The sequence below is a fragment of the Physcomitrium patens genome, chromosome 15 (assembly GCF_059467195.1).
Source record: "Physcomitrium patens ecotype Gransden chromosome 15, ASM5946719v1, whole genome shotgun sequence".
Taxonomy (NCBI): Eukaryota; Viridiplantae; Streptophyta; class Bryopsida; order Funariales; family Funariaceae; genus Physcomitrium; species Physcomitrium patens.
In genome coordinates this window covers 12476933-12501986 of record NC_143424.1, presented here as the reverse complement: position 1 = coordinate 12501986, position 25054 = coordinate 12476933, and the positions used below count along the sequence as shown (strand labels likewise).

At 36.2% G+C, this 25054-nt stretch overlaps 3 protein-coding genes and 1 long non-coding RNA gene across 8 annotated transcripts; 2 read left to right on the top strand and 2 right to left on the bottom strand.

Annotated features, from left to right (window-relative positions):
• Nucleotides 1-1572: 1572 nt before the first annotated feature.
• Nucleotides 1573-5087, bottom strand: LOC112292163 (uncharacterized). Of its 5 annotated transcripts, none has more exons than XM_024540358.3 (7): nucleotides 4782-5087; nucleotides 4234-4532; nucleotides 3798-3885; nucleotides 3213-3368; nucleotides 2799-2904; nucleotides 2423-2537; nucleotides 1573-2231 (listed from the first exon to the last, which is right to left on the bottom strand). In XM_024540358.3, exons 2-7 carry the CDS (start codon nucleotides 4390-4392, stop codon nucleotides 2208-2210), a joined length of 648 nt encoding a protein of 215 aa, XP_024396126.1. In that variant the 5' UTR covers nucleotides 4393-4532; nucleotides 4782-5087; the 3' UTR covers nucleotides 1573-2207. The 5 variants fall into 5 exon arrangements, with proteins under 5 accessions (XP_024396126.1, XP_090112597.1, XP_090112599.1 ...); XM_090256471.1 differs by having other exon boundaries at nucleotides 4826-4960; XM_090256473.1 differs by having other exon boundaries at nucleotides 4234-4547; nucleotides 4826-4938.
• Nucleotides 5088-5093: 6 nt separating this feature from the next.
• LOC112292600 (uncharacterized) lies at nucleotides 5094-17080 on the top strand. The gene is made up of 27 exons (XM_024541254.3): nucleotides 5094-5206; nucleotides 6684-6975; nucleotides 7829-7888; nucleotides 8044-8136; nucleotides 8517-8751; nucleotides 8899-9005; nucleotides 9319-9384; nucleotides 9991-10091; nucleotides 10264-10358; nucleotides 10621-10641; nucleotides 10987-11082; nucleotides 11185-11305; nucleotides 11420-11626; nucleotides 11777-11979; nucleotides 12105-12370; nucleotides 12607-12708; nucleotides 12819-12986; nucleotides 13316-13504; nucleotides 13636-13877; nucleotides 14071-14217; nucleotides 14537-14744; nucleotides 14943-15074; nucleotides 15181-15294; nucleotides 15392-15466; nucleotides 15891-16055; nucleotides 16318-16377; nucleotides 16638-17080. The coding sequence occupies exons 2-27, from the start codon at nucleotides 6760-6762 to the stop codon at nucleotides 16704-16706; spliced, it is 3558 nt and encodes a 1185-aa protein (XP_024397022.1). The 5' UTR covers nucleotides 5094-5206; nucleotides 6684-6759; the 3' UTR covers nucleotides 16707-17080.
• LOC149987752 (uncharacterized) lies at nucleotides 17050-18194 on the top strand. The gene is made up of 2 exons (XR_016506737.1): nucleotides 17050-17185; nucleotides 17665-18194. It is a non-coding gene; the product is annotated as an uncharacterized LOC149987752 (long non-coding RNA).
• An 85-nt stretch (nucleotides 18195-18279) lies between these two features.
• Nucleotides 18280-19128, bottom strand: LOC112292601 (uncharacterized). The gene is made up of 2 exons (XM_024541255.3): nucleotides 18881-19128; nucleotides 18280-18409 (listed from the first exon to the last, which is right to left on the bottom strand). Exons 1-2 carry the CDS (start codon nucleotides 19114-19116, stop codon nucleotides 18316-18318), a joined length of 330 nt encoding a protein of 109 aa, XP_024397023.1. The 5' UTR covers nucleotides 19117-19128; the 3' UTR covers nucleotides 18280-18315.
• Between the last annotated feature and the right edge of the window lie 5926 nt (nucleotides 19129-25054).

The window sequence follows — 25054 nt, the reverse complement described above, 5'->3', positions numbered from 1 at the left end:
ATAATTGAAAAGAGAAACAATATATTACAATTCAGATGACATTTAGACAAGATTGATGATTTATTTTGATGGCTTTAGTAATGATCAGAATATATATATTTTTAATAAAGATATATAATAAAACATTATTCCAAAACATGCAATCATCTATTTCTACAAAATTGAGATTGCATATCCTAAAAATTTTGTTTTAAGCCTCAAAGATAAATTACTTATTAAAATTGATGAATATTAATTATAAACTTTTATGATTTGTAATGTGACATGGATCAAAGAGTGGTTAGAGAAGACTTGAATAGAATTAGAAGATAGATTGAAATTAGTAAAAAAAAATTCATGCAACATTCTTTCTGAAAAGAACAATAATTATTATTATTCAAAAGATGTGAGACTTTTGAAGAAATGCATGTAGGATTATAAAAAAAACTAAAAATAAAAGAAAGTAAGTTTGTAAAATTATAAGATGATAAAAATTGCACATCATGGATTTAAAGCCTCAACATCATTATATGTCTTAGATATGAATGGATGTGAGTAATTGGATGTAGTTTCAAGAAGGTTTGAGAACTTAATGCCATGCATGTTTTTAAGATCTTTATTTTCAAAATTGCATCAACTTAAAGAAACTAGATGCTAACTTTGATGGTATAAAGAAACAAAGATTTCATGTTTTAAAAGATATGATTTTTTAAAAAAGATGCCCTTATAATTAAACAAACTATTAAAGTTGAAAAAATTGACTTTTAGAAATTGCACAAATATGAGGATTGAATGTGATTAAATAAAAGAATTGACATTCTTAAATGTATTACATATGAATGGATGTGAGAAATTGGATGTGGTGCCAACAAGATTTGGTCACCTTATATGTCTTCAAGACCTGCATCTTGTAGGAGATGAAAAGTTATGTATGAGATATGAGATTTTAGAAGAGATGCTCTTAGGATTTAATAAATTATCAAAATTAGAAAAGTTGGCAATACCTCCAATTTGAAAAAGTGGGTTAATGAAATGTAGATCAGAAAACTACCTCACAATTTGAACTATGTAAAAAGGAATTCATCATATATTTATTACTTTATCATTTTGTATTAAAAAAAATGAATTATAATATTCCTTTTTTGTGACATGCTCAATTTAAGCACTCATGTTTTTATTTTTATTACTATTTTTATAAATTACAAGAATAAATTGAGTCCTATGAAATAAATTGCAGTGAGTAATTAAAAGACCCTCAATGCACTTGTATGTATGAATATAATATTCTTCTTATTAATTTTTTGTTCAAGATAATTCTTAAAACTAATACTACATTTGCTGTATAATTGTACACCACTTGTTGATTCAAATAAACTAATATAAATATGCAATCATAATAGAGCTCCAACAAAAAAAAAATGATCAGATTAAAATTTCATCTACTGAATCACAATGTTTTCTCAACCAAAAAGTAATGAAAATAGTTTACAAATAATTTTTCAACAAAATATAACTCTCAAATAGATACAGCACATTCCACATCAAAGACAAAATACGATATTTTACAAGCGCTATCCCAACATAGATGAAATATGTTTGCATGTTTGGTTGTATTTATTTCAATATTTTGATTGTAGTGCTTCAGTTTGTATTTTACTAAGTTTCATCATGTGAACTATTTACATACCACAAGAAACCTATTCTGGATATGCAAGCACGGAGCTAGCAAGCTGCAAAAAATTCTTCTGCATGTTACCAAAACTGAAAATCTAAGTTAAGGTAAACAATTCGTCAATTTTAGCACTTGCAAATCTGACGCTGAAAGTGAGCAAGAGGGATGTTAAAGTAATGGAAATAGAGAATGGTGGTTCAAATATTCAAACTTCACCCGCGTACAAAAGTGACTGCTGGTACTTGTGGTTCCATTATAATTCAGATGCTGTGATGAGGTAGAACCAACCATTAGTGTTGGGATCCTACGAGTAATATAAATCATGCTGAATGAAGATATACAAAAACGCACCATGTACCAGAATTCCTGGTGCCAACACTGCCAAAAACTGCAAAATATGGTACATTGTGCACCAGTGCGCCTTCGTTTGACAGCCATTTAGGTTCTTCATTTCTGACAGAGGATGCCTGTCGTAGCCAAAAGACGATGGTTGATCTTTGAAATGTCCGCTGGAATGGAAATGAAAAGTACAACTGTTGCTCATAATCTATCATCTCTAATTTTCAGCATTGTTTACAAGCTGCACAAGCACACAAGAAAGATTACAAGCAATTCAAACCAGAGCAAATCAAATTTAAACTAACATCTGCTACACCCCGTCCGAAAATACAGGTTAATCTCTATAGAACTAACGTTTAGAGTACAAGGTGACACGCACAGTTGGGCACACAAATTAACATCAATAACGACCAAGGTTAAGGATCACCGTACATTTTGAATGAAGGTATGCACCTCTTTTTTAAAGATTTCATCGAGCGCTCTCTCCGCTAAGTCAAGCACCCATACATCACCTTCACTACTGGAAACTTTCTCCTTACGAATATATCTGAGCAATGAACAACAGATGCACAGTTACCCTATAAACAGTTACGTGTTTCATTAGAATAGGGTTTCAGAATACCATACTCGTCATATGCGCAAGGTTTTAGTTTGCCATTTCTATAAAATTTACGACAAGAAATACAGAAAACACGCAAATCTGAAGTAAAACACAAGAAACTTCACTTTAATGGCGCAGGGTACAAGAAACAAGAAAGACTAAGAAAGAAGCACGTTGAAAATCTGTGACCAAAGTACAGGAATATACCGCTGTTTGACTAGTGTTTGTATATTTTCCTTAATGTTGCCAAACACTGGGTGACTGTTGTCAAACTCGTCGATTCCCATTCGTTTTAATTGTGTCCACAGTGTACCTGCCCGTACCAAAGAGCGCCCCTTCAATTCAATTAATGGGCAGACTCACCACGGCTATGTTTCATGACACACTTCAGCAATCATCCCAGATCTCGCTTGAGCCCTAGCTAAGGTCGATAAACCATACAATATAAATGTAATATCAATTCGGGTGGGAACATATATTTAAGTGTATTTTTGGAGGTTCTAATAAAATGTTGCAACTGCAGATGACATCATCATAGGACAGAAAGACTGATGTAATGCATATAGGAACCATTTTTTAATTTATTGAACTGAGATAATTTTCTTGTAATCAACACGTTACCTTCTGGAACTTTGTCTCCGGCAAGTTGAAGAACACCAACCACAACAACTGCAAAACCCATAGGAGCAGCGATGTCTTTGGTTTCTATGAATCTCTTGGCCAGCTCCTCCGGTACAAGGCTCTTCAGCACATATACCTTGACATCACCAGCCGGTGCTGTATCATCCATTCACATAATATTCACCGCAATTGTATGACATCCAGATAAAAGCATCACCGTGAACTCATAAAAAGATGATGGCTGGTATATTTATATATATAAAATTCAAACTTGAGTATTTGCTAAATTATGTATGCCTTGAAATCTACAAATAAAACAGAGGATTTATCATAGACCCTAGAAGTCGAATAGGGCGACAAAAGAGAACACAAACAGATCGCAATCTAATATCCTAGAAGAAGCTCTAGCATACCTATGTGCTGAAAGACGGTTGCACAAGATACTATGGGGAAAGGCATACTTTAAAGCAGATGAAGGACTTTAACTATTGAAATATCCACATGAATCTAAAGAAAAACAATGCTTCTAATTTTCAGGCACAGATAAAGCAAGAAAGAAATGAAGGGGATGCACATTTATCTCACCCTGAGATGCGGCATTCTTCGATGCCTTAGTCTGTCGCGAAAGATGGACTTCGACCATTTCCAGACCAAATATAGACTTCAGTCTCGCCTACAAGTTTCCAAAAACTAACATCAATATTTGAAGGTGGAGCAACTTCTGACGACACATTCCAGTAAACTTCACCACATGAAAGAAAGTGCATACCATAAGTGCATTTCGCCTTAATTACAATACAATCGCTGCATGCTCATGAACTCAAGGTGACGGCATGCTTGATGAACAAAAATTCTTGTTCAAAAGGAAGAAAGGAGAGAAAAATTCATGCGTGCTATACATACTCAACCAGTATGAACCCTGTTATATGACGGCTTGAGAACAAATACATTGCGCGTGCTTTTCTACAGACAGTCGTGATGAGCCATGAACAGCTCTCTCTTCACAAAACATGCTGTTTACCTGCGCATTTGCAATGACAGTACCAGGCAAACTGCGCTGCTTGTAATTCTCCGTGATAAGCTGTGCCAGTTCCTCCCTTTTCACTGGTACATTCGGCTGCTTGTGTGACTTGAACAGCATAAACCGCACCACCTCAGCGGTCAGCTTGTCAATCTCCATCGATGCGAGATATTTTTCCCTGGTTCGTGGCCGTTCAAGAAAACACTAAAAATAGGACACGAGCCACTTGCCAGCGAGAATTCAACACAGGCCACGATCGCTTATATCGAAATCCCTAGCTCCGTTGGAACCATCAAAACCTGCCAACAGAGAAACTGAGTCTAAAACCTTAATTCCTTGAACTTCCACTCACCCAGCCTCCCGCGATACATCCAAACTCCAAGAGCCAATCTACCTTTGCACTGATAACTCCGATCACCACCCCCCGTTCCAAAAACATTCGAATTTCAAGCAGTTCATGAAACCGCAATCCTTCTCCCTTGCTTACACGCTCATATCACCCCCTAAGCCACCAATTCAGCAACTCAAAACCTGCGAAACGATCTCACCTTCCCAAAGTCCAGATACAAGCCCCTCTGCGACTGAAATTCACCTGAAATCAATGCGCATCAGATACCAAAACCTGCCTCCGTAACAAGCAACAGGCTCCAGAAACCAGCAGCACCATGAATGAATAACACAAACAAAATTCAAAGCCTCGGCCCGGGGAAGAGCCAGAGAAGAAAACCTCGAAATACGTAGGTACAGAACAAAATGTACTCTGTATAATATATTCTCCAAATACAATATTGTTCCCGAGGATAGGAACTTCGGGGAACGTGAACGAAGGGAACAAGAGCTCGCAAGAACCCGACTCCAATGACTCAACCCCTGTTTCACAATTTTGTTTGCTCTCGGGGGCCTTCAGATCGATTGCGCGACTTTGGTGTTCGATTTCCAAGCCCGCGCGCGATCGAAGTAGTGCTCCTCACAGGTTAGATCATGTCCTCCGCTTTCACTTGAGCCATTCTATTTCCGATGCAACTCAGAATCGAGCATTTTGGCTATCGGTTCCGATTTCGTATGGTATTTTAGACTCTCTAGAGTGAGCGTCTTCTCGATCTTGCGTTTAGATGCGGTTTCCTTCGGTACGCACGTTGCGGTGCCACGTTGTTTGGCTTCGTACTGAGGTTTGATCTTCCATGCGCGGCTTAGTTCGTGGCTCTGTTGTGGATCCACCCTGTCGCGATAGTTCGTGTAAATATCTAGATCGTTGTGTTGTGTAGCCTGCGGATTGTCTTATTCTAGGCTTTCCGATGCCGGAACTGTGATCTTTTTGGAACTGCTCGAAGTGTCTTTCTTCTAAGAATCTGAGTCTGGCTCGCGTTGTTACATTTCTTAATGAGTATTTTGTTTTTAGGGTTCTAGCTGACATTGTTTAGGAACAATGTGGATTGTACTACGTTACCGCATTGGATTTAATTACGGTTGTCTTTGTAGTTGCGCAGTCTGTAGTCCAATGCTATGCTGTTGTACATTAGTTGTAGTCTTAGCTTGCCCAGGGCGTCCGAAGGCCAGCTGGGACCTACAGGTGGCACTTCGAATTCGTTTTCTAGCATCAATTTACTTTTCCAACTTGTTAGTGAACTAATGCACTTAAATTTTAGTGTCTTTTCATATTCGCATCGCAGCTGGTTGCTGGACATTTACTGGCTGTGGTATTATCATCAAATTATCCATTCCTTGGGAAGGGTCATAGTATGTCATTTTATTATCCATTAGTTTGGATATGGTCCTTTTCTGCAGATGTTGATATCGCTACATTTGTCATAGGTCTTAAAAGATCAATTTTTCTTTGTGCACAATTTTATTCAGTTTTGCTTAAAAGTGCATGTAGGCTCCTTTTTCTAATTATTGATTCTTAGTGAAAGTAGGATGCAATCATTGCCTTCAGTGATTTTATCAAGATTGCGAAGTTGTCGCCATGGAAATAATTGTGTCACTGATTTCCAATTGGTTCAATGTGAAGCACGGTCACAGCCCAATCATCTCATAGTCTAATTACCAGATTATTAGTTATCACTTACCAGGCTGTAAGATTTACTTCGTTAAGGAGATTGTGGTCTAGAGCTGATACACAAATGCTAAGAAGTTTGACGTATATTCAATCGAAGTAACTCAACGACTGAACCGAAGTACGTTTCTGTTGTTGTATTGCTTGAGAGCCACATCCACGAAAATGTGCAAGTTTATGAGGTCATCCTTACTTTAGGCTGTATGGTGGTTCCTATGTTTTGTGCATGTATTTGACACGTTTCGATAAGAAGCGATCGGTGCACGCGGTTTCTTATCAGCTTCCTCGTATTGACAATTTCTCAAGGAATGGGATTTTCCAGCTATTTCTTTATTTTAAGCACTGTATCAATCTTTTCTGCAGATTTAGTAACTAAGAATATACGTGGATATTGCAGGTTAATTTGCATACGATTGATTCTATGCGTTGTTTGTGAAAAAAGCCTGAACTTTGGGACCTGAAAGAGGATCAAGATGGCGCAAGAGCCTGGTGCATCGCTCATGGATCTGATTACATCAGATCCTCCACCACCTGGTAACCCAACATTTCCTCCTCTTGGAAAGCCAGAGCGATCCTCTAAGAACGTTCCTCCCCGGAAGTCAAATGTGCAGATGACACCAGAGTTGCTATCATCAATCAAAACCTCAGTGCCTGGAAAGACTGGTCTCGGTCTTCCAAAACAAAAGAAGGTATTCTTTTCCCTTCTTTCCTTTTGCAAATGCTGGTACTCCTCAGAATGGATTTAATTTCCGTTGACATTGGTTTCTCATTGATGGGATTGGGCGTTAGAAATAGGGTGAGTATGATACAACACAAAAAGCACGTGCGATCTGTTGACTTTATTTATATCTATATATATACCCAGATATAGTTTGTCCCCCTTATAATTAATCCCCCGAAAACTAATAACCCCCAATAATTAATCAAAGTTTTGGGAACCGACTCCAGCTTGAATCTAGTTATCTAGTGTTCATTATTTGTTGTTCTGATAATTAGTAACCTCTGATAATTAACCTGCCCAACTCCTTAAGTTCTAGGTTTCAATAGTTTCCTTGTTAGGTCAATATCTTTTTGCCTTCATTGTCTGCTTAGCTTTCCAGCTATCTAGTGGATTACTTTCCTTGCAACTATGTTTTTCGTGGAGTCAATATTTTAGCGTGCTTAAAGTCTGCTATCTCATATTGTTTCTTTTGAATGTGTTTTGAACTTGTTCTATCAGCTTTCTGTTTATAAACTAAGCTAGGTATTGAGACTGCTCTGAGCATAATGTTTCGTGGGTAGTTGTGATGGGATCACTAAATTTCATCATAGCTTTTTCAGGACATAACGGAAGAGATTTAGTTTAGATTAGAAATCTATCAGCTGAAGTCGTGCACGACTTCTGTTCTCCTCATTTGCTAAATTTATGATTTTCTTGTTACCCCGCATATTTTGAACTTAATGACGTAGCTGTGAAGTGGTCCTCAACTTTAGTAGTAATGATTTTCTGCATCATGTCCAATTGATAATTTGCTATCTTTTAAATTTTCTATGTATTTGCAGCCAGTATCCTACTCTCATCTTGCCAGGTCTCTCCAAGAACTTTCTACTTCCGCTGATCAGGTCTGTATACAATGAACTTGTTATTCTTTTTACCAAGTATTGCGTAGTATGGTTTCAGTATTCTGTCGCCTTCATGTACTTTTCCGTGTAGCAAGTTGGGGGAATATTGATTATGAGACGAGCCAACGGTATTGTTTTCTTTTTTCCTTTTTTAGAAAGCCGCTGCAAAGCAGCTCGTTCACCAAGTGTTTCCCAAGCTTGCCGTTTACAGCTCCGTTGATCCCTCATTGGCTCCCGCCCTGCTTGCGGTATGTTATCCCTTCCTGTTATCATTTTAGTGTTAGAACTAGGCCTATTTTATGCTCCAGTTCAGTTGAAGACATTCTTGCAGTCTCCTGCTTTTGCATGAGGTCTTCTGTTGCTCGATTTCACTTTTTGTAATTGCTCATGTTTGTGTGCTTGTGTGCGTGCCCTCTGGTGTACATATTGTATATATCTTTGATAGTGTCCATAATTGAAATGTATGGTTTCGCGGGTTTCGTCGTATTTGGAAATTATCACGGTCAATTTATTTGGGTTTCCCCTCCTGCTTAACTTGGTTGACAGTGGCTCCTGAATGACATTGCCTTTGATCGTTTGAAGCGGACACTCAATGATTTCAAGGTTGACTTTCCTATTCAATGTGCAGCTTCATAAATCATCTGAGGATAGAAGTGTACTACGCTATGTCTATTATTTCTTCGCTAGATTACTGGCAGAGAGTGGTGCCCAAGGTGTTACCTCTGGAGGGGGATTACCAACTCCCAACTGGGATGCTTTGGCAGACTTGAACCTTGCTGGAGGGACTGTGGTAACACGAGCAGAAGTTGTGCCACAAATTATTGCTCAACTCACGGCTGAAGCTGCAATGTCAGATCCTCTGTGTAAGTAATAATCCTGAGATTCATTCCAATTCAGTCACAAACGTTGTCTCTTTCTAGACTGTGAGAGTATCTTAATTTTGTTCAATAGGGAATGTTGGAAACTGTACACAACGACAATTTCTAACCTTGATTCGATGTCCCATGCAGTGCATCCTCGTCGCATCGCAGCTCTTAAGGCTCTCAGTTTCGCTCCCACATCCAGCAACGATGTGTTGGCCAATTTGTACGGGATTGTATTTGGTATTCTGGACAAGGTTTGTATCTATTCACTATGCTATTGTTCATCTGTTGTGGTAGTTCAACTATGCGTGCGAGGACTGGTGCTTTGAATTTTCTTTTGACTCTACGAGTCCTTCCTTAGACATTTTCTTCTTTTTATTCATGGTACTTTTTGAAGTACATGATGGCGGTTGAATCACACAAGCAGACATACCAGTTTTGGTGACTACGAATGAATTCTTTGATTTTCGTATCTTGAGCCAGCGCTGGGAAGGGTCTAATATACGATCGTATGTAGATCTGTCCATTATTATTTTTTCAATATGAATGTGACAGTACTCTATGCAGGTTGCTGATGCAGGTAAGCTGAAGAGGAAGAAGGGCATGTTTGGGAGGCAGAGTGTGGACAAAGAGGTGATTTTCAATAAAATATTCTAGCTTTTTTTTGGCTCCTAACCCACCAACAACAGTTGTTTATCCTCAGTGCGGTGTGGTTGGTCTGGTGATACTTTTGATTTTAAAAAGAATATTTGATTTTCATGCTTGAGGTTAAATTATTTCATAAGAGTGTGGAGCTCCTGTAACTTACTCACATTTGCGGATTTCGAGCATTTGATCTTTCAGAAATACTAATGTTCAGAAACCTCCGGGTTTGAAAAATAGTGAAGTTGATTTTGTATTTTTTGGGCATCTTTCATTATTCAAGATATTTGTTATCAGAGTTACTTTTGAAGAAATTTCTTTATTTTATTTTTTTCGATACTTTCAATTAAACAAATTTCAATCAGCGGATATCATCCAATATTTGTTCAATGATTGCTGCTACTATTAGGTCAAAGCTGAAACCCGAAGTAGCGTGAAGTTCAAGCTTTTAGTTTGAAAGGAATTGGTCCTCATTATTTGATAGGGTTGTTGGTATTGTGTTGTTAATGATTCGTTGTGAAGGTGAGTGTCGTGAAGGTTGTTACTATTTTTAAAATTATGTATTTTATTCTGAACTTCAAATGGTTATGTTGGCAGTCTGCGTTACGAAGCAACTTGCAATATGCCGCATTGAGTACTTTGCGAAGATTACCGTTGGATTCTGGGAACCCTGCCTTTCTTCACAGAGCCGTTCAAGGGTATGTGAAGACTTTGGTCTTCTGATTTTCGAGCTTGTTTTAACCATCATTGTTGAATTCATGTATTTTAACGTTTTTCTCCAAGAAATCCTGCATGGCGGAGCCCTGCAAAGAGGAATATTTAAAGTTAGAGCAGAGGAAGCTATTAACATGTGAAGGATTCCACGTGCAGAATTGCATGTGCAGATCCAGTGGGAGTGAGGCATGCGTTGTCAGTGGTGACAGAGTTGGCTACGAAGGATACCACTGCAGTGGCTATGGCAGTTGGTGAGTGGTTTCATTGTTGTAGCTGAAACAATACTTTATGATCGAAGTAATAAGTGAAATTTTCTATTTGATAACATGGTAGAAACACTAAAAATATGTTTTTATTGTTACTTTTTTGATATTCCTTCTGGGCTGACCCTCGCTTTGGGTCATGTTTGAATGTGTTCATTACTTTGAAATTATGGTTCGCAACGATGTTATTTTATTTCTTCTACTAACAATGATTTGTGGGTTGATTTGTTTGCTCTATTCACTTCTGCAGCTAAGGTTTCTCTTAATGGAGGTAATTGATCTCTTATATTCTTATCCAAGCTTTGTTTAGCAATACAAGGCTCCTCCGAACCTTGAGCCACTTCTAAAAATCATGGGGGTTCTATGCATATAAGCATAAGTAGAGCTTAAAGACTCCACTGGTATATGGAAGGAGCCTTTGCTTACGTATGTTTTCTAAAGAATAGAGTAGTTATGTAATTTGGCATGTTGATGATGGGATTGTGTACTGTAGATTATGATTCACCCTCCTATATTTATTTATAGTATATATTGTTGTGCCAGCGGGCCTTGGAGTCATTTTGATTGGTTATTTCTACCTTCGATTTTAATGGGTTCCTTGGCAAAGTGCGTTCAGGTTCATTGCAAGAAGTGCTGCAGATTCACGATGTGCTTGCCCGTGTTTATCTTGCTCGACTTTGTTACATTCTTTCTCGAGCAAAAGTTCTGGATGGTATGTTTTCTATTCAATTCTTTTCAAACGTGTGATAGATTGCCACTCCAACTTATTCATTGCCTGTCGGTTATATGCTGAAACGAATGCTGATTCTCGCAGAAAGACCAGAAGTGAGGACTCAGTTTACAACTATTTTATACCAACTTCTCCTTGATCCAAGTGAGAGGGTGTGCTTTGAAGCCGTCAGTTGTATTTTGGGCAAGTTTGATGCTTCTGAAAGGTGTGTATTTATTATGATGATTTTTCACTCTCCATTTTAATCCTTACAATATCTAAAGGAAGCGGGCCATAATTTGAGATTTTGATTCAAATTTAATTGCTTGCATCCATGTAGCCTTGAAGACCGTGCCGTTGGTTGGGTTTTACTCACAACTGCCATACTCAAATTTCCCGAGCCACCTTCTCTGCCAGCCAAGGATTCGAGTGGGGCAGCTGGAAAGGATGGTGCCACCAAAGAAGGGATACCACCTAGAGGGCCAAAAGATCGTCAGGCCCCTAGACCACGCAGGCCCCAACCCCTTATTAAGTTAGTGATGCGAAGGTAAGATAAATTCGTCTTGCCTGTGCGGATTGTTTAAAACTCACTATTATTGTTTGAGCTGGTCTTAAAATTTAAGGTCGAGTATTTCAGAGCCAAGTGAATTATTCTGTGACTGCATTGTTTTGATGTATTTGTACTTGGGTTCCGTAGGTTGGAGGCCGCATTACGGAGCTCGTCAAGACCTGTGCTTCACGGAGCTGTGCGCATTGTTCAGGAGCTTGGAAAAAGTAGGGCATCTGCAGTGGCCATCCGTGGATATACTGTTGATGAGATGGCTCAACAAGACGAATCAATGATTAATCCTACTGCTGATGCCATGAAGGGAGAGGATGAGGCTGGAGATGCTGAAGCAGGTAGTGTAATTGAACGAAAATGGATTGCTAGAAACTCTAACATCTTCGCTTCATTCTGGCGGACTTAATTGTTGTATCATTTTCCTGTCATTTTTGGGGACTAAATTTCAATTTTTTCAATGCAGGTCATCGCAGAACTGTGTCTGTGTCAGCTGGTGGTAAGGAATCGATTGCCAGCATGGTTGCAAGTCTTGTAGAGGGCGTTCGAACGACTACTGCATGTGAGTGTGTGTATGTCCGAGCTGCAGCCATCAAAGCTCTGATCTGGATGCAAAGTCCCTATGAACCTGTTGAAGAGCTGAAGGCCATTGTTAATGGTGAATTGGCTGATCCAAACTGGCCTTCAGCATTGCTGAACGATATACTGCTCACTTTGCACGCACGGTTTAAGGTCTGTGTCTTTCCTGTTTTTAGTACTTACTCTTGAAAAGTTGCACTTTCCGTTATGAGCTCAAGGACTTTTTAAACAGGCGAAATTATTGTAGTCATGTGTCTTTATGGGGTATCCTTTTATCTTTCTGTAGTGGCTCAAGATAACTGCGCTAGCAGATTTTTTCTGTGGTAACTAATACTAAGCTTATAGTCACCTCTTCTGATTTTGATTGAAATCGACGATCATCGTTGCAGGCCACTCCGGAGATGGCTGTGATATTACTGGACATATCTAGGCTATTTGCCACGAAGGTACCTGGGAAAATTGACTCAGATGTGCTACAACTTTTATGGAAGGTACCCGCCTACATATTCTCACATGATACTGAGATTTTTACCCTCGAGCTTTTCGTCTGGTGTTGCTGACATTTTCATCCGTACTAGCTAACTTAGTACTTTATGCGCAGACATGTCTTGTAGGGTCAGGCCCTGATGGAAAGCATAATGCGTTGGAGGCAGTTACAGTTGTGCTTGATCTCCCTCCTCCACAGCCACTACAGATGGTTGGAGGAAGAGCAACAGAGCGTGCTGATCCAAAATCAGCAATTGCTCTGCAGCGGCTCGTGCAAGCTGCTGTATGTCTTACTAATCAAGCTTGGTTTTGTCTGAATCTTCATGTCTCATTTTTTAGAGGAATTTTAGAAACCTGAAAGATCGTCTTAATGTGTTAACAGTGCTGTGTTGATCACACAATTCAACTTATGTTATTCTGTATTATTAATATGCCATCCCAGTTCTCTTCTTCTTTATACAGCCTTGATTTTTGCTTGACGTTTGAAGGATTTTGAAGTGCCATATATGCATTTGGCTTTGAAATTGCAGTAAGAAATTACTGCTATTTTGAAATTTGTTTATTCGTAAGTTCAAATCCACTTTGGTATTATTAACAATTGAAAATTATCAGGTGTGGTTTCTTGGAGAGAATGCAAATTATGCGGCAGGAGAGTATGCTTGGGAATCAGCTACTTCTCCTAGTACAGCTCTTATGATGCTTGATGGTGATAAAATGGTGGCTGCTGCAAGCTCTAGAAATCCGACTCTTGCAGGAGCTATTACTCGTCTTCAACGATGTGCTATCAGTGGCAGCTGGGAGGTATCAACGTGCAACCTTGCAATCATACACTTTGCAGTATCGCTCGCTTGACGCGGTGACTTGTATCCTATGACAGTATTATTGTCTATCCAGTGTTGAATAGTTTTACTTACCAAGACCTTATGTGCCAGGTGCGCATCATTGCAGCACAAGCTCTTGTAACTGTAGCGATCAGATCTGGTGAACCATATAGGATTCAGATCTACGAGTTTATGCATACCCTTGCTCAGGGAAGGACAAGAGAAAAGGTCGTAGGTGCAGAAGCTACTAATGGAGAGGATCAAGGTGCCAGTGGAACTGGTCTCAGCTCTATAATTGCACCAATGTTGAGAGTTTTGGATGAGATTTACAAGGGTCAGGATCAATTTGTCAAGTACGTGCTCTGTTCTCTCTAATTCTCCTCAGTTCATTATAGAGCAACAAATTGTTCTCTGTTGTCTTCATTAAATAGAAGAATTTACTGATTGTAGTTTTATCCGCTTAGTGCGGATAGTACATTATCCACACCCTACATCATCTACTTCATCCAGTTTATCAATCATTGAATTGATGCACTTGGGATGCAGGGATACACGGGAACATGACAACGCTAAACGGGAGTGGTCCGACGATGACCTGAAGAAACTCTATGATACTCATGAAAAACTTTTGGATCTTGTGTCACTCTATTGTTTTGTTCCTCGCTCGAAGTATCTACCGCTTGGGCCTACTAGGTAATGGTTGGATCACTTCTACTCATCCTTGTCGAATGATTCCATGACCTGAATAGAAATTGGATATTTATGAGACGAAAGGGATCTAAGTTTTTATGTGAGATGCTAGTGGATAGACTGATGAAGACAACAAATTTTTCTCTGCTTAGTATTTGTGAGCACTGAACGCTTGTGGATATATTTGAACATTTGTACAGCTCCACTTCGTTTTGGTCATCATTTTAATCCTTCAGACACTAGGCTCTTGTTGGAAGGAACTTGTGTCACCTGTAGACAATTTTTTTTCTAATGACAGTATTGTATGTTCACTTTGGTGCAGTGCGAAGCTAATCAACTTATATCGTAATGAGCACCGGATCGATGCATCTGCTGGTTATAATGACCCAGCAGTAGCTACTGGAATATCAGATCTACTTGACTACGGAGCAAGAGGAGGTGGTGTACAATATCCTCCTGTTAATATCGAGACTGGAGATGACTTGAATGTCACCTCAGAATGGGGGAATAATCAACCTGGCGTGGATAGGGTACGACCATATTTTAAGCTGTTGCTTTATCTGTTAGCTTTTCCGGCCCGGATTATTTGCTGAATGCGACTTGAAGATAGACCCAGCAAGGTTCAACTGAGGCATTTTCTGGTTGTGCATTGGACAACTACATGTGCTTTGATACAATTATTGAATTGTTATAATATACGGATATTTACTTGGATTGAGTGATCACAGGTAAACGCGTTCATGAAAGGTGGAGGTACTGATGCTCCAGAAGATGACGCAGAAGAAGAAGAGGAAGCGCGACCTTCTATTTCGTATGATGACATGTGGGCTAAGACACTTTTGGATGGCTCTGACAGCTCGGTAATGATGACCACTATGACCAACTTGACTGAGTTGTACTGATTTAAGCTTCTCATGCTATTTAATAGTTATTTCTTACCCATACGATTATTTGCATGTAACATAGGACGACGAAGGTGGATCATCTGGGTCATCGTCACCAACATCAGCCGCATCATCAAGGCATGGCAGCACTCGCTTTCCTGGAGGATTGTTTACTGGAGGCCAGGCTTCGCGGCGGGTATGCTATCTTGACATTTTTCATGCGACAGTGAAACACGGTTGCTCAACTACTCGACATTACATTGATACGTTTCCTTGTTTTATTTCTCTTGTAGGAGGATCCTTTTAAATACCCCTCTACGGCTACTTCTGGCATGAAAGATATGTCGACGAAATCAGAGTCACCTAAGGTAGCATCATTTTTGCTATTTTTCCATTTGCTTGTTCACCTTATTGTCGCACTTTAATCGTTTCGCTCTTGACATTTTTGGTTTTTCCATATCCTCGTCATGGATTTTTTTTGCCATAGTTCGCCCGCACCACTATGGATTGACTGTTTGGTTAGGAATGTCGAGTTTCTCTGATTGGAAGTTTGAGTCTTAATGTCGATTGATGTTCATTTGCAAGTTGTAGATTTTTGCATTAGGAATTCTTCGCAACCGTCCTAAAAATTACTAAAAATTGTACATCGCCAATTTTTGTGCTTCTGCACTGTTTTGGTTGTTATGTCTGTTGCTATGTCGGGTCAAACCATATGAAGTTTCTCCTTTTTGACTTCTGAGTTGATATATTCTTGTTGGTTATTTGATTGTGAAATTCTGGCATCTGATTCAGACATCTGGACGGAAGTTTACTACATCGGCAAGGAATGATTCAATGAACTCGGATAGTACTACTCGAGATTCTCCTCGAATGAGTTTCGATGCGGGTAGTGATGATCGTCAAGAGCCTCAGTTCGGCAAAGCACTCTACGATTTTACTGCTGGTGGCGATGAAGAGGTTCTCTTTTGTGTTTCTCTCCTGTTCCCTTTTTTATTCTGAATCTATGAAACCAAAGTGGGAAACTATCATACTTTACATCTATAAAATGATGACCTAGAAGCTTCTTTGATTTTTTAGTGAGCAACGGAGTTGTGCACTTGTACGTCCACATCAAGTCGGCGGATTGTGGCACTTTCCATGATGTAGAAATGCACAGATCTTGCTACTATTTATCCCAATGTTCGGTATTCATTTTGTTTGGTCCTCTTTGTGAGTTCAGCTCAACCTCACAGCGGGAGAAGAACTTGAGATTGAATACGAAGTGGATGGTTGGTTCATGGTATGTCATCCACCCTTACAGTGATGCATGCAGAGACAACACCATGTAACCCCCTGTTGTGTGACATGTTTGAGAAGACGGAGGAGAGACGCCAACTTTCATGATAGTGCTTGGCTTATGAATTTGCTCAGAGTATCCTAGAATGCGAGCTTTTAATGCAACTTGCTTTTGATTTGTTCTGTTTACTTTGCTTTTGTATAAGAGAGGAGTACGTTGTTTGGAATAGGATGCGTACCAATATGTGTTGTGGCTTGCTACAGGTGAAGAAAAAAAGACCAGGGCGCGATGGAAAGTCGCAGGGGCTTGTTCCAGTTCTTTATGTGTCTTAGTATTCATTAGCCCTCTAATTGAGTTTCCTCTGTTCAAGCAGACAATAGAGTATTATGCCTGGTCTTTGGGGACTAGCGACATGCATGCTCTTCACACTGTTTTTGCAACTATTGAGACACTTTCTCTTGAAAGAAAACAGTATTTACAAGAACCCAACAAAGACGTAGTCAGTCAATAAGTCTTTGCCCATCCGGCAATGTTATGCTTTGCTGACTGGTCTGTACTCGGTTGAAGGTCTTGGCTACATTCTAGCTTTAGTTTTAATGCTTGTCGAGATGGAAGGGTTTTGGTAATCATGCCTACTGATGGTATGTACTTGTTTGAGCAGCCAACAGGAATAATTAGGGAACGTGTACTTATGGCATCAGCGCAACTGTTTGTCGGAATTGTGATGATATGGTATGCTTTGTAGTTTCAATGCCTGCGAAAAGCTGTTACAGGTTGCTCCCTAAAGAGGAAAACTTCCAAAATGTCGACGGTAAGTTGGAATCGAAATCACTTCCCCAACTGGTTCCAGTTCGTTCCAGATCTTATTCCCAAGCTTATTCCTATCAGGACGTAAAAGCGTAGCGTAGAACCTTTTATCTGTATGTTCTGCAATTCTCAACCGCGAGGCTCAAGAACAATGGAATTTGAATCTGATGGGCTGAAGTGCTTTGTTTCTTCTCTTCGAAGTTCGTTGCTGTTTAGATTTTGTTCAAGTCAACGAATGTGTTCTCTCACGGAAACAGTCCTATTACAGCATTGTATTGGGTTTGCTGTGCTCAAGTCTACGAATTGAATCTTTTCCGCACTTGATTTCCTTGACTGATTACCTCGAGATGTTTTATGTCTTCGCCATGCAAGTTGGATAGTAACTGCAGCCCACATGCGCCAAGTTGTCGAGTAGTATCTGGTAGTCCACTTCAGCTGTTCACTGAAGATTCTATCTCTGAAGTGGTCCGTGATGAACTTCAGGTCGTTCGCCTTCAATGTGAAGGCTTCAGTCATCTCTTTGTCGTTAACGTTGCAGTGGAGAATGGCAACCGTCTCTCTGATTTGTGGAGACGCCAAGAAATGATTTCGTCGCCGAAGAAATCTCCTGGACAAAGCTTGCAGGTACTTCGATTACAGACTCTAATTTACCACATTGAGGATTGGAGTAAGGGTAGCGGCACCTTAACGTCATGACCCCCCAGAAAAGGGGATACAGAAAACACTGGCTGTATCTGGATGCGAAAAAAATTGCTGTCAATTACAGCCAGTGTTTTTTTCGCATCCCAGACCAGGTCTCCCCGACCAATCACCAACGATTCTCTGAAAACATAAGCAGTTCACAGCTGCAGCCAGATCTGGTTGGGACAAACCCCGGTATCAGAATGAATGTAGATTTTCTAATCTGGTTTTAAAGGATCTTCTAATTCCTGGAGAATCAGACTGATAACAGACGAGATGCAATTTAGTGTTCGGTATTAGATCCTGTTTTTGAATGTTGGGTATTTTTCTTTTTCTTTTTCTTTTAAAAAAAAACATTACATAAATACCTGTGTTACGTATCCGCAATCGACCAAAGCCCTCATCGTTGTCAGTCCAATCAGGTTCCCTTTTTGCACTTAAAGACACGATAAGCTAGCATTGATTGAGAACCCGGAGAGGAACATGGGGTCCAAGGCAGTGCCGAGAGCAGACGATCCATTTGTTGGCCACTCCACGATGATGAGCACTGCTATCACAGTACGGTAACTTAATAGAACCCAACTTTGGAAGTACTAGAACGTATCTTTTTGCTGTATTCGAGACATGATTCATCATGTGACACAAGAATGTGTGGACCTGAACGGCTTCGGGCTGGACGACAACAATCCAGCAACTGAATCTTCACAAGAGGGACCTATTCTCCCACCGGACCGATCCAGTCCCATACATGTTCAATAGGAATCACAGCCCTCTATGCTTCGACCAGAGGCAATGCTCCAAGAAAATACAGAATCTAGAGAGTTTGTCTCCTGAGCTAAGAAACTGTCACGTAGCCAGAATCCAATACATTTATGTGAAAATTCTTGGCAACTCAAAGTGAATCCAACAACAGATAGAGCAATTTATATTTATAATTATGTATTTTCTTTTGTTTTCAAAGTAAATACCATGAAAGCAAAGAAATATGAATGCAACGATGAGGGTTGGAAATTGTCACCTTTGCCCCCGAGTAATTTCTGGTCGTTTTGAGGCGCTTGATGAGCTCATGGTGCTCATGTGCACCCGCTTGAACACACTCGAGACCTGGGTTGTTGAAAGTGCCGGACGGTGTGGAAACGCCTCTCCCCAGGGCAATCTCATGTAGGAAGTTGAGATAAAACGCAGCATTATAATCAAACTTAGAACACTCATTCCCCGCAACAGCGATGGTGTCATTCTGAAGGATGAAAACATCACTGTCTCCTTGTTACTTTCCTAGCAGGCCTTGTGGTCAGTGGTATCTAACTAATAGTTCCATACTACGTCAACATTTCCTTTCCTTATCCTCTCATGATGCCGTCTGACTGCAGCGAAGGTGTGAGCGAAAGGCAGTGATGACGCCCAGGTCATGTCAGGACTGGGTATTGACTAGAAGTGACAATTCGAATGGTTTTGATGATGTGCTGCTACAGAATCATGCAGTGTCGTGCTAAGTTGCATGTTCAGACGGAGCATTGACCAGAATACCATCACCCATGGTTAGAGTTCTATCTATGTTGTATCAATCGACTCTCCATCCTGCTTTTGAGCCAAGTTGCAACATATATTCTGGTTTCTTCTGGCCGAACTTCACGTTTGACAAATGACATGGAAATGGTGCTTAGTTGATGCAACTCCTGGGTGTTTGTAGCAAAACTACAAGTTTTTTGTGGATCTGAAATGAATTTTCTCTTTCTGTTCAACATGGTCCTTTTAACAATCTTGTGACTAACAATTTATCAAACAAAAATATGTATATCAACGTCGAACTTTTCTTAGGTGGATAAAATATTGGAATTCAAAGTAAAATATCCTCTTACATTTATTGTTATTCTTTGAAGATATTTGAATGAGGAATAAAATTTTTAGTTACAAATATAGTCTTTGAATACAATATTTACTAAGCTTAGATTTCTATTGTGAAAAAAAGATCTTAAAGTACTTTTAATAGATTGACATCCTTCTCAAGATTAGCAATATAATTCTATAAGAATATAAAAGGTTTGCAAAGATAAATAGATTATTGAGGTAATAAATGCCTCTAGGCTATGAGTTGTGAAGAAGGAAATTTCTTGTGTTGTTGATATATACATATTAAAAGAAAGTATTATATTTGAAGAAACTAAAAAAAGTTTTGGAGATGGAGCAATGAATTGAGATGCAAATTATAGTTTATTTGATTGTGTTGATATTGAAGTTAAAATTTTCTATAGATATGAAAAATTTAAGACAATCTTGATGAGATTTGAATGGACAAATGGAATAAAAGATTTGTCAATCATGATATTTCAAGATGAGTATCTAGTTAGTCTCTAAAAAGTAGCATTTGTATCTTTTTTTGCATTTATCATAGCTTGAAAGTATGCAGTGGAAAAAAATATATATCTATATATATATATATATATATATATATATCAAGAAGAAATTGGAATAGTTATTTCCAAGGACAAAGAAACTAGAAACTCTTGAAATTAGACTAAAAACAAAAAAACAAATTGGCAAGAGTATAAAAGGTCTTATTCTTATATTTATATATACTATCTATCTAAAAATTATGTGGAAATGTTCTATAAGAGCTCCAACACATGTCTATATTATAGAACACAAGTATCTGATTTGTAAGACAAGCTTCTTATATAAGCGTCATATATTCAACTTGTATGACAAGTGGCCAATATGTGCAATACGTGGCCAATTTTTTGACCAAGTTTTTCACCTATCAATCACCTATAGACACATATAAAAATAAAATTGCATCTATAAACCTTCTAAAATACTTTTTTATAAGATATTATCAATTTTATCTATTCTTACCTACTTCTACTTATTTATATTATCTAAAATATTATTAAAATAAGTATATATATATATATATATATATATATATTTGTGATATTATTCTTTTTTAGATAAGTGTTCCATGAAAAGCTAAAAATAATATGTTAAAAAAGTCTAAGATGCAAAAAATTATAATTGCTACATATCCTCATTTTTGTTCTCTTTGAAGATAATTAATACATTGTTTCAACTATTGATAGTGTTATAAACTAGGATAAAAAGACTACATTGATATTTTATTATTATTTTATTGATAAGGCTATGACAATGTCTCATTTGATAATTTAGCAAACAATAGGTCTTGAGTTGAATCTATTGGCTATTTATTCTGTATCTTTTTAATGCCACAAGTACAAAAAAATCACAAGTAAGAATAAAAGATAGAATACAAGCTTTACTAAACTTTGTTTTTTTTATAGCAAAAAATTGTTTGAGTCTTTATCTTTGGTTTGATGGATGTTGTTGATAAAAAGTTTGACCTTTTATATTGTGTTAGCAAGATTTTTAGATGTGTATTTACTAATATTATATTTTATCAATGTAGAATATATTTTAATATATTTTTGGCACTGCCTTAAATCTAAGACTTCTTTAATCTTAAATTTTTTATTATTGATTATTTTTATAAAATATAGTGGAATTTTTCTTTTTTTCAAAATATTCACTATCTTGTATGATTCAAGAAGAAATACATGGAATATATAATAGATCTTTATAGATTCTAATTGATGTAATCAATAAGCAATTATATTGATTTTTTCATTAATAAAAAATAGTCCAAGTTTATTGTAATCCAACTTATTACAAAGGCTGTTAGTTTTGATATTATAATGAAATAATCATATCTTCTTGTCTAAGTAGAATTAAAATTGGTCTTTGTAATAGACATCTATGGTAATCTTTTTTTATTCTTTAGCTTCTTTTAATTATACCTTTATTGTTGCATTTATCTCTAATAAATACTTCTTCCAATATTTTATCAAAAGATTATCAATTTTTGAAAAGTCAAAAGTATCAAATTATAGATGATAATTATAATTAATAAAAAAATATTTTTTGAATAAAAAAATTATTATATTATTATAAAAAAAACTCTATCAGTGACAAAACAGTTGTTTAATTATCTTTATGGTAGTTAATAATACATCTTAGATAATATTCTAAAATTTTATTAATGTATTCTATTTTTTACATTAATTTAAAGATAAAAAATCAAAGATAATTTTATGTCCATCTTTAATACATTGAAAAGAACTTTTTGAAACCTTGATACAAATTAGATCCTTCTTTTGGATATAATATTCCTTGAAAATCCATAATAATAATAATAAATATTATCAAAAATGTTTAGCTACTTCTTCATCTATAATAGATTTTGTACATAATAAAAATATACCATTTTAGTAAAATGATCTACTTTAAAAAAATATAAAGACTTAAAAACATGAAATTGGAAGATTCATGATAAAATTATTAGAAACAAAAGACCATAGTTGTGTTGGTATAGGTAGTGGTTGAAAAAATCCATAAAGTTGATGTTAAGGAGTTTTTGATCTTAAATAAATATCACATGATTGTAAAAAGACTTTAATTGTCTTTCTCATTTAACACTATCATATTACATGAAGTCTTGCTTAAGAATGTATTAAGCTCTTGGCTTTGGAAGATAAAACAAAAATTATAATAATAAGATGCTAAAAACTGTAATAGAATTCTAAATAAATTCCAATTAAATCTCAATAATGTTAATCAAGCTTTAATCAAATCCAAAAGAAATATTTAAGAAATTACAAAAGAAACATGAAGAAATCTTTAAAAAATATTAAAAAAAACCTTAAATAAATCTTAAATAAATCTTAAATAAATCTTAAATAAATCTTAATAAAATCTTATTTGAATCCTAATTAAAATTTTAATGGACTTTAGCTAAACCTTAGGTCAAATCATAACTAAACTCTAACTCTTAAACCAAATCCTAAACAAATCCTAAATCCTAAATCCTAAATCAAATATTAGATAAATCCTAATTCTTAAACAAATCCTAAATCCTAAACCAAATCCTAGAAAAACTTCAAATCCTAAATCCTAAATCAAACCCTAACCAAATACTAACCAACTCAAATCAATCCTAATGTAGATTAGAATCCCAATATCTACTGATTAAAGTATTGGATTTGCTCAAAAATTTATACATCTCTTAATCTCTTAGTTAAAAATAAGAATAAAAAATTTGAAGATAATTTCACTTATCAAATAAAAAATAAAAAAATCCTAAAATTTGCTTAGATATTGGCTAGCCTCCTACTCCAATCTAAATATTGAACTTCCAATGCTAATATCTCCTTTTTGAACTATTGAATTTCTCTAAAATTCCCTTAAATTATTAGAAATCAAGTCTAGTTTCTATACAAAAAAAATTCTTTTCAATCCAATCTACACATTGCTAAAAATCTTAAAAATATTCATTATCCTTTAAACTCTAATTTCTGAGACCTCAATCCACAAAAACCTTCACATACTTCGATCCAACCATTTGATTGATCTCAAAATTTGCACACACATTTAAAACTAGCACACCAACACTCTATCTAAAATTTATTCATATACATACTACAAAATTCAAGGAACCCTTAAATATATAAATATAATTTTATTTCTCAAAATCTAAATCAATTGAGAATATTATTAAATTTGAAAATTCTTTCAAAACTGAATATTAACTCAATTGACATAAATCCATGCCCAATAATCTCTTTGCAAGTCTGCTCTCAAACTCCACTGTCCAATCTACCAAAGAACTCTAAAGTTGCTATAGGTCTGTGGTTTTGTACCTTAGGATTTGATTTTGATCCAGATTTACAATTGATACTCTTTGGGTATCAATTTTTGGCTTCTTAAGATAATTTTTACTAAAATCTACTCTTAACTTTCTTTTATATATGCTTATACTATTTAATTTTCCAATCTACTTTGTTTTGTATTATTTATGGCCCTACAAAATAAGTAGAAGCTTATTTTGCAAAAGGACAACATTATCACTCCTTTGTTTACTATCTTTTGACTATTATCTATATTTATAAGATAATTTTTTCTTTGTATTTTTCTTTGTATCAAAGACATGAATGTCAAAGAACTTAAAAATCTTAAGTCACTTAAAAAGGCTAAAAAATCATTCAAAGATGGTAAGATATTAAATTAGAATGGCTATTGCTAAAGGTAAGAAGACTAAAAAATCTTAAAATAAGACTAAGGATTAAAAAGATATTGACAAGAATAAAGAAGAATTTATTCTTATTTCCATATATACTATTTAATTAGTAGCTACATGTCAACATTCTATAGGACCTTCAACATGCATCCAATTTACAAGACATATGTCTTAACTTACAAAAAAAGTTTTTTAAACATACACCACATAATTAGCATATACCACAAGCTATCAATATGTATAATATGTGGCTAACTTGTTGGCTAAGTTTCTAACCTATTAATCACTTATAAACATGTATAAAGATAAAATATCATCTTTGAAGCTTCTAAAAAGCTTTCCTATAAGATATTATCAAATTAACTTATTTTTATCTATTCATAATATTTAAATAAATATTGAAATAAATAAATATATCCTTAATGGTATTCTTTTTTTTAGAAATGAGTTCCATGAAAAGCAATGATTATATATTGAGGACATCTAAGATACATCGAATTGTATTTGCTACATATTTTGATTTTTGTTTCTTTCAAATATAGTTTATAGGTCCTCTCAGCCATAGATAATGTCTCATTCTAAAGCAAAAAGACAATCATGTTATTTGATCATTGTTGAAGACTTCGTAACTTTTTTCAAATAAAACATTTATAATACCATCAAGAATTGTTTCTACCTCTAATAAAATCACCAAATATTAAGAATTGCTTCCAAGGTGGTGATATCAAATATATTATATCTTTCCATCTATTTAAAGAAAAATATGTAGTTCTTGAAGGCCTTTATTTCAATTATGTTGTCTTAAAAGCTGGAATAATTGCAATGTCTTGTTCAATAAATTAGCAAATGATGGATTCCAAGTTGAATTTAATGACTATTGATTCTCTATCTTCTTAATACTACAAATATATAAAATTTATAAACAAGGATAAAAAAATCAAATGCAATCTTTTTTAAACTCCAATTCTTTTATAGCAGAGATTTACATTTCTTCATCTTGATTTTGATGGATATCATCAATAAAAAAAATATCAACCTTTGTTATTGTATTTGCAAGATTTTTTGCTAGCTCACATGTATATTCATGAATATCATATTTGTACCAAT

What these genes read in the sequence shown, in the direction of transcription:
- LOC112292163 (XM_024540358.3), bottom strand. Translation starts at nt 4,392, where the DNA reads ATGGAGATTGACAAGCTGACCGCTGAGGTGGTGCGGTTTATGCTGTTC. An exon ending in CGGAGACAAAGTTCCAGAAG is followed by an intron (nt 2,905 to 3,212) that starts GTAACGTGTTGA and finishes TGGTACGGGCAG; the next exon opens with GTACACTGTGGACACAATTA. An exon ending in CAAACACTAGTCAAACAGCG is followed by an intron (nt 2,538 to 2,798) that starts GTATATTCCTGT and finishes TTCATTGCTCAG; the next exon opens with ATATATTCGTAAGGAGAAAG.
- LOC112292600 (XM_024541254.3), top strand. Translation starts at nt 6,760, where the DNA reads ATGGCGCAAGAGCCTGGTGCATCGCTCATGGATCTGATTACATCAGAT. An exon ending in GTCTTCCAAAACAAAAGAAG is followed by an intron (nt 6,976 to 7,828) that starts GTATTCTTTTCC and finishes ATGTATTTGCAG; the next exon opens with CCAGTATCCTACTCTCATCT. An exon ending in AGCGGCTCGTGCAAGCTGCT is followed by an intron (nt 12,987 to 13,315) that starts GTATGTCTTACT and finishes GAAAATTATCAG; the next exon opens with GTGTGGTTTCTTGGAGAGAA.
- LOC112292601 (XM_024541255.3), bottom strand. Translation starts at nt 19,116, where the DNA reads ATGTTTTCATCCTTCAGAATGACACCATCGCTGTTGCGGGGAATGAGT. An exon ending in GAAATTACTCGGGGGCAAAG is followed by an intron (nt 18,410 to 18,880) that starts GTGACAATTTCC and finishes CTGTGATAGCAG; the next exon opens with TGCTCATCATCGTGGAGTGG.